We start from the raw sequence: 11691 nt of genomic DNA on the forward strand, positions 1-11691 counted from the left end.
TACAATATAAGTGGCATCTAAATGGAGTTCCTCCCCTCGAGTGTCTACCCCAATTTGCTGTGCCCTCAGGCACCACATTACCTGTCATGAGTTTGAGCACTAACCACGGTTCCCATGTTCATCCACTTCATGGCTCCCATATGCTGTTTACCTGAGCACAAACTTCACATCCAGGTTCAAAGTCCTCCACAATATATCCATCGATAACTCTCAATATATCTTCTATTTTCCCCACAGTCCTGGATCCAGCCAAGCCAAACCTAGAATCCGTCCCTATTCCCCAAACACACCTACATACTTTTCTGCCTCTATGCCTTTGCTTGAACTTTTCTTCACTCAGAATTCCTACAGTCCACCTTTTGGACTAAAAACCTTCCTCAACTTAAAGATGTATGTGCTACCACATTCTTCTGAATGTCTAACCACAATACCACAACATTTAATTTCTGCCTTAAAGGAATCCTCAAAAAAATGTGTAGAAATTATATTCTGCGTTGAATTATAGGTATTTGGTATTCCTCTTGACCTCCCTACTCAATGGGAAGCTCTCCTCAACTTTCTGTCCCCCTTCAATAGCAAACAGAGATATACAGCACATCAAAAGTGTTTTCTAAATTCAGTTAGCTCTTCCCAGTTATTAAAACTGAAACTCTTTTAAAAAAATATATATTCTTTTTTAAAAAAATATATTCTTATTAATTTCAGAGAAGAAGGGAGAGACACATCCATGATGAGAGAGAATCATTGATCAGTTGCCTCCTGCATCAAGCCCACAATCCAGGCATGTGCCCTGACTGGGAATTGAATCATGACCTTATGGTTCATAGGTTGATGCTCAACCACTGAGCCATGCCAGCTGGGTGAAACTCAAACTCTTTTAAGTGATATATATATATATATATATATATATATATATATATATATATATATATATATATATATCTTACCTTATAATAGAGAAACATGCAAATTGACCGCACCTCCGCTATGCCCACGATTGGGCCGGCAGAAGGCTGGGGGCGGGACTCCGGGTGGCATATCCGCCATTGAGAAGATCAAGATAGCGGTGCCCAGTGGCCGGGCCCATGCCGCCGCTCCCGGGGGTGCCTGGGGCGATCGGCACCCCCGGGGGGCGTGGCCGGGCCCATGCCGCCGCTCCACGGGGTGCCTGGGGCAATCGGCACCCCGGGGGGGCGTGGCCAGGCACATGCCGCTGCTCCCGGGGGGTGCCTGGGGCTATCGGCATCCCCGGGGGGCGTGGCCGGACCCATGCCGCCGCTCCTGGGGGTGCCTGGGGCCATCGGCACCCCGGGGGCGTGGCCGGGCCCATGCCGCCACTCGCTGGGGTGCCTGGGGCGATCAGCACCCCGGGGGACGTGGCTGGGCCCATCAGCACCCCAGGGGGGCGTGGCTGGGCCCATGCCGCCGCTCCCGGGGGTGCCTGGGGCTATCGGCACGCCGGGGGGCGTGGCCGGGCACATGCCGCCGCTCCCGGGGGGTGCCTGGGGCGATCGGCAGCCCCGGGGGGCGTGGCCGGCCCATCGGCATCCGGGGGGGCGTGGCCGGACCCATGCCGCCGCTCCTGGGGGTGCCTGGGGCCATCGGCACCCGGGGGGCGTGGCCGGCCCATCGGCATCGTGGGGGCATGGCCGGGCCCATGCCACCACTCCCCGGGGATCCTGGGGCGATCGGCACCCCGGGGGAGCGTGGCCGGGCCCATCGGCACCCCCGGGGGTGCGTGGCCGGGCCCATGCCGCCGCTTCCGGTGGTGCCTGGGGCCATCGGCACCCCGGGGGGGCGAGGCCGGGCCCCTCCCGCCCCTCCCGGTGGTCCCGGGGGCTATCGGCCACCAGTGGGGGCGTGGCCCGGCCCCTCCCGCCCCTCCCGGGGGTCCGGGGGTCGATCGGCCACCTGGGGGGGGCGTGGCCCGGCCTCTCCCACCCCTCCCGGGGGTCCCGGGTGTCGATGGGACACCTGGGGGGCGTGGCCAGCCCCTCCCGCCCCTCCCGCTGCTCCCGGGGGTCCCAGGGGCCGAGGCTTTCCGGGCCTTGGGCACCAGCGGGGAGCCTGCACCGATCGCAGGAAACCACTGGGGGTCGGCTCCTGTGATCGGTAGCAGGGACGCTGGGTGCGGCGAGCTCAAGGCCAGGAAAGCCTGGGGCGGAGGCTTTCCCAGCCTTGGGCACCAGTGGGCAGCCTGCATGGATCGCAAGAAACCACTGGGGGTCGGCTCCTTCGATCCTTAGCAAGGATGTTGGGTGCTGCCCGGGGCCAAGCCCCGACCCTGAAAAAGGCAGAAGGCGGTGGCCACAGCCAAGGCCTGGGTCCCTGGTGCCCGCAGAAAACTGGTGCAGGCAGCCAGGTGAATGAAGGTCTATTGCACAAATCTTCGTGCAAACGGGCTACTAGTATATATATATATATATATATATATATATATATATATATGAAATAAACACACACACACACACACACACACACACACGGGGTATGGCAAAAGTAGGTTTACATTTGTTAGTATGGAAAATAATACAATAATCCTATATAATAAAGAGGTAATACGCAAATTGACCCTCACACCCTCACAAATGGCTGCCCCCATGTCATCACAAGATGGCCTCCCCCACGTTGTCACAAGATGACCAGCAGGGGAGGGCAGTTGGGGGCGACCAGGCCTGCAGGGGAGGGCAGTTGGGGGGGACCAGACCTGCAAGGGAGGGCAGCTGGGGACGACCAGACCTGCAGGGGAGTGCAGTTGGGGGCAATCGGGCTGGCCGGGGAGGGCAGTTGGGGGTGATTGGGCTGGCAGGGGAGGGCAGTTGGGGATGATCAGGCCGGCAGGGGAGCAGTTAGGGGGTGATCAGGCTGGCAGGCAGAAGTGGTTAGGAGCCAGCAGTTCTGGATTGTGAGAGGGATGTCCGACTGCTGGTTTAGACCCAATCCCACAGGGGTCTCAGATTGGAGAGGGTGCAGAACATCCCCCGAGGGGGTCCCAGATTGGGCTGAGGGGCACACACCCCCAGTGCACGAATTTTATGCACCGGGCCTCCAGTTAAAAAATAATATAATAATAAATTGTTTAACATACAACTGTAGATCTACTTATATTAAAAGTGATTAGAAAAGATTTTTTTAAGAAACCAATTATTTTATTTAAGTGTAATCATAGCTGTTGGGGGTTTCTAGGGATACCTTGAAATATTAACTGAAAGGTTTTCTTTATGTAACCAAACATTTTACTATTCTTCAAGACATACTTCACCAAAATTAGGTTACTCCTTATTAGAATATAACAGCCACATGACCAATCATTGGACCAGGCTTCATGCTATTGAAGTCTAAGGAAGATGCATGGGCCAGGAACAACTGGATACTGGAAGAAATAGACCACTTGTGATCTTGTAAATGCAATTACTTTCAACCAGCTCAAACTAAAATAACTACGTTTCTTGTGATTCACAGTATTAGAATCCCAATGGACCTAACTTTAAAAGGGCATGGTGTATCTCATACAGCTGCTGTGAGACTGGGCCAAAATAGCTATCCTTGCTCGACCTTTTGAGTTTTGGATCAATAACAACAGGACCAGACTACACTAAGAAAACTAAATTGCCTTCACTGAGTCAAATGCCCAACAAATACAAAGCCAAGCCATCTATCTATCTATCTATCTATCTATCTATCTATCTATCCATCCATCCATCCATCCATCCATCCATCCATCTGTCCATCCATCTACCTATCCACTGAGCCAAACCAGCTAGGGCAGCAGGTTGTCTTTTATGTTTTACTAGAGGCCCAGTGCACAAAATTTGTGCACTAGGGTGGGGGGGTCCCTAAGCCTAGCCTGCGCCCTCTCACAGTCTGGGACCCCTTGGGGGATGTTCGCCTGCCTGCTTAGACCCAATCCCCTGGCCTAAGCCAGCAGGTGGACATCCCTCTCGCAGTCTGGGATCCCTCTTGCAGTCTGGGACACCTTGCTCCCGCCACCATCGTTGGGCTCACCAGCTGTGAGCCCTGCTTCTGGCTGAGCGGTGCTCCCCTTGTGGGAGCACACTGACCACCAGGGGGCAGCTCTTGTGTTGAGTGTCTGCCCCCTGGTGGTCAGTGCGCGTCATAGCGACCGGTTGTTCCAACAGTCATTCTGCTGTTCGGTCGATTTGCATATTAGCGTTTTATTATATAGGATGGGCATTTGGGCCTTCACCTCTGGAATAAACCCTTGTAGGTACTTTCTGGCAGTAGAGTAGCTTCCAGAGACTCTCCAACCTCTGTGAAGAAAATAAAAGTCTGCTCTGGTAGTGTATCTTAGAGTAGTTAACACTTTGGCCTCTGGAGGAAATTTTACAGGATTTAAATCAGCTATGAGTACTTGGGCAGTTACTTAAACTTGATTTCATTGTCTGTAAAATGGGATAATAGCAGTACTTATCCTACCTAATAATAGACAAATATGCAAATTAACCGTACCTTCACTATGCCCGTGATTGGCCAGGAGGTGCTGGGGGGCGGGACTCGGGGTGGCCAGGGTGGCCGATTGGGCCGGCGGGACGCTGAGCTCGCGTCGCCAGCGGCGGCTCGAGCTCAGCATCTGTGCCATGGCTGTGCTGCGGCACAGAAGGGGCCTCTGGGGCAGCGAGCTCACGTCCCACCGCGGACCATCAAAAGCGGGGGAGCTGGGTGCCTGTCCACTCAGGCACCAGGCCTTTCAGAAGCCTCCGGTGCGCGGGAGGCTTCTGAAAGGCCTGGTGCACCAGCGGACAGGCACCCAGCTAACCCGTGATCTAAAGCGAAAGCGTGTAGGGGACCCTACACGTGCATGATTTAATCATGCACTGGGCCTCTAGTATTACATAATTGTTTTGAGGTTTACAATATGTAAACCACATAGAACAGTGTTTTGTGCAAAGTTAGTGCTCAACACATATTAATATGTGTATATGTATAAAACATAATATTATTTCAGCAATGCATAACATATATTTTTAAAAAAGACAACCTGCTATGTTTCAATGTTACTAGCTATAATATTGGAACTACTTCTTTTTCATTTTAATATATTTTTATTGATTTCAGAGAGGAAGGGAGAGGGAGAGATAGAAACATCAATAATGAGAGAGATCATTGATTGGCTGCCTCCCGTACGTCCCCTACTGGGGATTGAGCCCACAACCCAGGCATGTGCCCTCGACTGGAATTGAACTTGGGACCCTTCAGTCCACAGGCCAACACTCTATCCACTGAGCAAACCGGCTAGTGGGGAACAATTGAAGATGAAATTGAGAAGCTAAATTTAAAGCAAAGAACAAGTGGACAAGCTGGCAAGGCAGTCCTATGGTCTGTATGTAAGGATTTCCTCCTTGGACCAGGCAAAGATAGAGCATTTGCTGGGGCAGATTCTGCACCAGGCCCTGTAGCACAGGCCTCAAAGGGCATCAGTCAGAGTGATGAGAATGGAAAATGAGCAGTTATTTCTTTCGACCTTGAAATGAAGAGACACAGACTGCCTTCTACCAGAATGAACATACAAGCAAAGCCATGGGTGACTCAGTTACTGCATTTTATACCAGGGAGGAAGGAATGCAGTGACTAAGATGTTATGGTTAAACAACGAATCACTTTCCATGGAAGATAAATAAGAACACAGTATACCACAGCGTTCTGTCTGCATAATTTTAAAGACAGGAACCAGAGAAGCTTCTTCTGGTTTTATCTGATGATCTGATGACTAGTTCACTGGTTGAAGACTGCATCTTGCTTTTTCTTTTCCAATGAAAGAACAATAGAAAATGTCCTTTAAAAAATGTATTCAGAACTCATGATATTGAAGAGGCCTTGCCAGAGGCAATAAAATCCAGAAAAGCAGGGTAGAAGTTGAATTTGGAATGAAATATTAGACAATACTTAGCTTTCATTCCAAAGCTAAGTATTGAAGCTTATGGGAGTGATGAAGTTAAAATAACAAGCTGTGGCATTCACTATTTTTAAAGTTGAGCTACAGCCTTCCTAGCGTAAACAAATCACATAGAAGCACCTGTGCCCATCTGAATTACTTCTATGACTATTTTTTCCACTGCCAAGCAGCCTGCATATTAAGTATTCCCTCTATGCTCTCCTGGGCCCAGGTGCCAAGGAAAAAGCATTTTGCTATAAACATATTTTTGATCTCTGTATGTTAGCATTGGACTCTATTCTTAGACATATTGTGGGTAAATAAGTTGTGATTTTTCCCCCCTACAAATATGCCAAATCCTGGTTGGAATGCATTGTGTTGTCCTTATACTAACGGAGTGCCTGTATCATTCACAATGACCTAATTGAGGTTCTTGGCCTTAAGTAAATGGCATATTTAGGTGAAACTGGTAGAGGGTGGAGTGTTATCTATAAATACCTTGACCCTTTCCAAAATCAGGGCCCAAATCACTTAAAAATGTGCAAGGTGCCCAGCCGGTATGGCTCAGTAGTTGAGCATCGACCTATGAACCAGGAAGTCACAATTCAATTCCTGGTCAGGGCAAGGGCCAGGGTTGCAGGCTCGATCCCCAGTGTAGAGTTTGCAGGAGGAAGCCCATCAATGATTCACTCTCATCATTGATGTTTCTGTCTCTCCCTTGCTCCTCCTCTCTGAATCAATAAAAATATATTTTTAAAAAATGTGCAAGGTAATGAATTTATTTTCACTCCACCCTTACAAAATAACAAGTTTCATTGCAGCTAAAAATTTCAAGCAGCTAAAACAGTACAAAAGCAGTCGCTTCTAAGTAAATATGGACGACTTATGTTTACCTTGTCACAGTTCCTGATATGCACTTATATCTGTGAAGTATATCCTAATTATGAGAGGGCAAATCAGAGTTCAAAGACACCGCCTGCCCCACCCTGGAATTTAGGAAAATAGTATTTCCCTGTATTGCCCTAGTAAAAATAAAACTCAGGCTTATGTTCTGCAAATATTATGATTAACGTTAGTGGGGAACCCAGCAAAAGAACTCCATTTGTGAGGAAGTTGGGAGGTTTATTCTGTAATACGAAACTAAAATAGAGACAAGTGACATCAGACTGTCCGGCCTCAGAGGGAGGGTAGGGGAGGGTGGGGGTAAAGGGGAGAGATCAACCAAAGGACTTGTGTGCAAGCATATGAGCCTAACCAGCGGTTAAGGACAACAGGGGGGTGGGGGCATGTGTGGGGAGGGGTGTGGGATGGGAATGGGGGGATGAGGACAAATATGTGATACCTTAATCAATAAAGAAATTTAAAAAATAAATAAATTAATTAAATAAAATAGAGACAAGTGAGATAAGTAAATGAATGAGTTTTGCAAATATTATTTCCACTTAAGTTTGAACCCTAGGGTGGAGGACAGTATTATCATGCATAACTCCAGAATTGACTAACAAAAGAATGCATTTGGGATGGCAGTAACTTCCTTGAGGGCTGTGAGCAGAGGTTTGTCCCTACACTCCTCTGCCCCCTTCCCCTGGTGGGCAGCAGCCCCGGAAGGAAGTGTTTCCTCGCTCCCGCGGGTGCTGGTGAGTCAGAGAGAGGAGACAGCGCCCTCCCTTACCTGCACAGGTCTTCCCGTCGTAGGTCTCGCACACCCATTCGTGGCATTCGCACAGGGGCCCGAAGTACACGCCCGGCTCGCTCACGTGACAGATGCAGACCCCGCAGTCGCACCGGCCCCGGCCGTGGCACAGAGCGCCCCCTGGGGGCTGCCCGGGCGCCCTGCACCGGCGCTCGGACTCGGCCCGGGACAGCCTGCACGTGGCACCTGGCCCGCTTCTGCATGGGCGACAAACCACAGCAGGGCCCTGGTCAAGCACAGGCACTGCTCCGACTGCTCCGAGCCCACGTTTCCTCCCAATGCCCACCCAGATGCAGACAGAACCCCCAAGAGGCCCCACATTGCTCTGGGGGCCAGGCTTCCTCTACAAGAGCCCTGGTATCCCAGGCAAGGGGCGCCACCCATAAGCTATCACCTGAGAAATGACCATGACCCAAAATGTCTAAGCGATGACCTGCCCACCTAGGAATAGGACCATCTTCCGGTTGGATAGAGGTGACCCAGCCCTGCCCCTTGGAAGTTTGTACCCGAATCTTACATGCACATTAAGATTAAATACAAATTAATCCAAAGTCTGACACTTAGCAGACTTTTCAGTTATTTTGGAAAAGTCCCATTGCTCCCTGATGGCCAGGGGCAGTAATTTTATGAAAAGGAAGAAATGAATATAGAGAAAGGGCTACACATGTTATGATAGCATAAGGCAAACAGCTTTTTAAAGTTGCATGAAGCAGTGCTTATAAACGATACTTTTTAGAAGCTTAGCCTTGCGATGTGCCTCGCAGTCTCTCACAAATGTAATCCAAAATGTAAAACATTGCTACGCATAGATAGAACTGCCTTGAACTCATGGCAGAAATTCCTCCAGATATGTATGGGCGCAGGAGGAAATTATTTATTTATTCAGTGATTCTTTTTTCCCCCCCAAAGTACAAGCAAAAAGAACAGAAGAGAAGCCACGCACGGCATAGCTATAAAGAAAGGAACGGGAGCAGGTTGAAAACATTCATCCTGTGCCCAACTTCCGTAGGGCAGCCACCCTGCAGGCTTGAGCCCGGCCACACAAAGCAGGGCACGTCCGTCTCGAATAACAAACCAAACTTACCTCAGAGATGGCGAGAAGTTTGGAGGAACAGCTGACAGCCCCGCGAAGAGGAGGGAGCACGCCAGCAGCAAGAAGTTCCCGAAGCCTGCGGGACGCATGCTGAGCTCCCGGGCTGTGGAGGCGAGCTGTGCTTCTGCAAGGAGGGGCGCACAGCGGGGGTGGGGTGGGGAGGGGGTGGGCTGCAGGAGGGCGAGGTGCCACCAGCAGAAGGCAGGGCAGAAGGACACACCGACACTCAGGCGCGCAGGTCCCGGGCTCTGCCGGGAGCTGCAGAGTGTGCGTTGATGAGCCGCCTGTGAAGATTTGGGCAGCAGCACCGCTCTGGGCGGGGTGCTGGTGCCAAACCCCTCAAGTGGAGAGTTTAGGCAGGAAAGTAATTAGAAACAGTTGTACAAGCAGATGGTTTATTTTGACATTAAAAAAAAAAAGAAATGTCTCTTCAAGTACATGCCCCAGAAATATTTGACAGGATAATATTTGGGCTGGCTGATATTGAAGGGACAGATAAAATAATCCCCAAGAAGTGAGGGGGAGGGGGAGGAGGCAGAGGATGTCGGTCAGCGTGAGGACTTGGGTAAAGGAGTTATCCACCACATGTCTTTTAAGAAGATGCACTATTTGGGGCATGAGCGCTGAGGAACTAGCAAAATTGACAAACAAAACTTTTACTTGTACTTTTTCCCTTTGTTTTAAATTGTGGGTTTTTCATTTCTTAAGCCTTTGAAAAGTGTATCATGATTCTAGTTGTTCAAGCCAGTAGTTTATCACACCACATTTTTTTCCTTGACTTGGACAGTTCAAATCAGGGTTGTCCCAAATTCACCCCATTTTCCTCCATGAGTCAAGTATAAGGAAACAAGATAATGTCTAATTATAATATAAATTGCACTGAAAATTCATCCATGTCATTTATTAAGCACCTACTATGTGCCAGTCACTTGGTATATTTTATCTCTAATTGTGACAATAACCAAACACTTGTTTGCTCATTTAGCAAGCATGGATTTAGCATCTATTAGGTTCCGGCCTCTGTGCCAGACAGAGAGGACACAATTAAGGAAATTAAGGAGATATGGCCCCTGCTCTCGATATCCAGTGGGTTAATAGACATTAATCAAAACAAAAAGGCAAATATTAAAGGACAAAGGTTTGCAAATGCAATGAAAAAGTGCAGTGACTTCCAGATTAGGTAGAGGCACCTGATCTAATCAATATGGTGGCATTTGAGCTAATGGATGAAGGATAAGTAGATGTTGGGTGTAAATGGGGAAGAGGTGCAAGAGAGTAGGAAAGCATTTGTATTCTCATTTTAAAGATCAAGAAACTGAGGGCAAAGAATGGCCTCTTGTGCAAAAGTAACTGACGCTCTCAAAATCACACAAGAAGTTAAAGCGAGATTTCAGCTAACATCTGTGGAACCTCAAACCCCACACACTACACACTGTCCCCTAAATTGTGTGGTCATTGGGGAAAATTGCTGTGGGGGGTTATATGGAAAGGAAGAAAACATTGTTCCCACGTTCTCAGAAGAGCACTTTGGATGCAATGGATCCTCATGAATAGAACTATCCAAGTTGTGATTCTATGACCATAAAATTGGAATAAGCTATAGCAGGATGGGATTTCTCCCTGTCAGTTATATAAACAGATATAAGACCATCCCAACATTTGCCTGCTGGAGCCCACCCCTTCCCTCTCTCTTCCTCAGCCTCAGTCTGCACCAGGAGGAGCTCTGTCTGGGGCACATCCCAACCCACACAGCTAAGCCTCCTCCAAATAGCTCTCCCTTCTTCAGCCCTCAGACCCTGACATGTACAGGCTGGTGGCTGGATCTACCACAGAGTGTATAGACTGAGGAAAAGTGTGCATAAGCCAGAGAGTGATCTGGGGAGGGAATTCTTGGAGTCCTGCTTTAGAAGGAACGACATAGGCTTTGGTTTGGCAGGTTCCCTGCCTTGCATGAAAGACTCACCTTCTAGGGAGGGGGTGTGTCTGGAGGAAAGACAGAGGGAGTCATTAAACCAATAATTCTCAAAGTGGGTTTGTGAGCTTGAAGCAGCAGCAGCAGCAGCACTTGGGAACTTGTTAGAAATGCAAGTTCTCAGGTCCCAACCCCAGACCTCCTGAATCATAAGCTGCATTTTAACGACATCCTGAGAAATCTATTTGCACCTCACCATCGGAGGAGCCTTGCAAAGCCCAGGGCTGAGGGCTGGGGCCACAGATGCCTGGATCTAAGCATGGTATTTATACTCACTCACAGTTCACGTTCTGACATTATATTCCTTCCTAGCCACGTGTAACACTCCGAGGACGTAGGAACAGGCTCTCCTGCCAATGCCTAAAAACCTTGGTGACTCAGAGAATATGGGAATAGTAGAAAGGAAGCCTCAATACCAAAGCCTCACTAGGAATTTACACTGAAATCATGGGACTTTTAATAAGTGAGTCATGAATTACTTACTGTTTGCATATTTTCTGAGGGGAAAAAAAGAATCATTGTGAAATTGGGACCTGATGTTTGAACGTTTCTTTCATGAATTAAAAGAAATTTCTTTAACTTGTGGTATTTTCATAGTGTGGTGTGCAATAAAAAATATTATCATGAAGAGTATGCTGCTGTGACATAAAGATAGTATGTACTAGTGACTGAAAACATTTAAATGTTCTGATCATGATATTACTGTGACTCAGAAATAATATTCCCAGTAAGTTGAAATAGTTTTATTGTGGCTGACTCAGTAGAAAGTCTTGGATCCACAAAAACTCTGTCAAAATAAAAAGACCAACTTAAAATGCTCTCCTTTTAGCAAAATTTTTGTTGGTGTTTTCGTTCTTCTGCCAAAGTCTTAGATACCTACGATCTCCCATCTCCCTGTTTGCAGAAACTTCAAGAACACATATTCTAGTGAGAGCAGATGAGCTCCATTGCTGAATGGAAGGCCCCAGGTGTCTCATTGACTCTGAAGACCCTGTGAGAGCTCTGAAGAAAAGCCGGGGTAGTCGACGCACAGTGCAGGG

At 48.6% G+C, this 11691-nt stretch overlaps 1 protein-coding gene across 1 annotated transcript in view; it reads right to left on the reverse strand.

Annotated features, from left to right (window-relative positions):
* The window catches only part of ITGBL1 (integrin subunit beta like 1), a 204602-nt gene extending 195642 nt beyond the window's left edge, over positions 1-8960 (reverse strand). Inside the window, exons 1-2 of the mRNA XM_079779340.1 lie at positions 8671-8960; positions 7566-7783 (exon numbers count right to left, since the gene is read on the reverse strand). Coding sequence (XP_079635466.1) covers positions 7566-7783; positions 8671-8768 — 316 coding nt within the window. The 5' untranslated portion in view covers positions 8769-8960. The remainder of the gene's footprint in view (positions 1-7565; positions 7784-8670) is intronic.
* Positions 8961-11691: the final 2731 nt, after the last annotated feature.

The sequence above is a fragment of the Cnephaeus nilssonii genome, assembly GCF_951640355.1.
Source record: "Cnephaeus nilssonii genome assembly, chromosome: 8".
NCBI classification, from domain to species: domain Eukaryota; kingdom Metazoa; phylum Chordata; class Mammalia; order Chiroptera; family Vespertilionidae; genus Cnephaeus; species Cnephaeus nilssonii.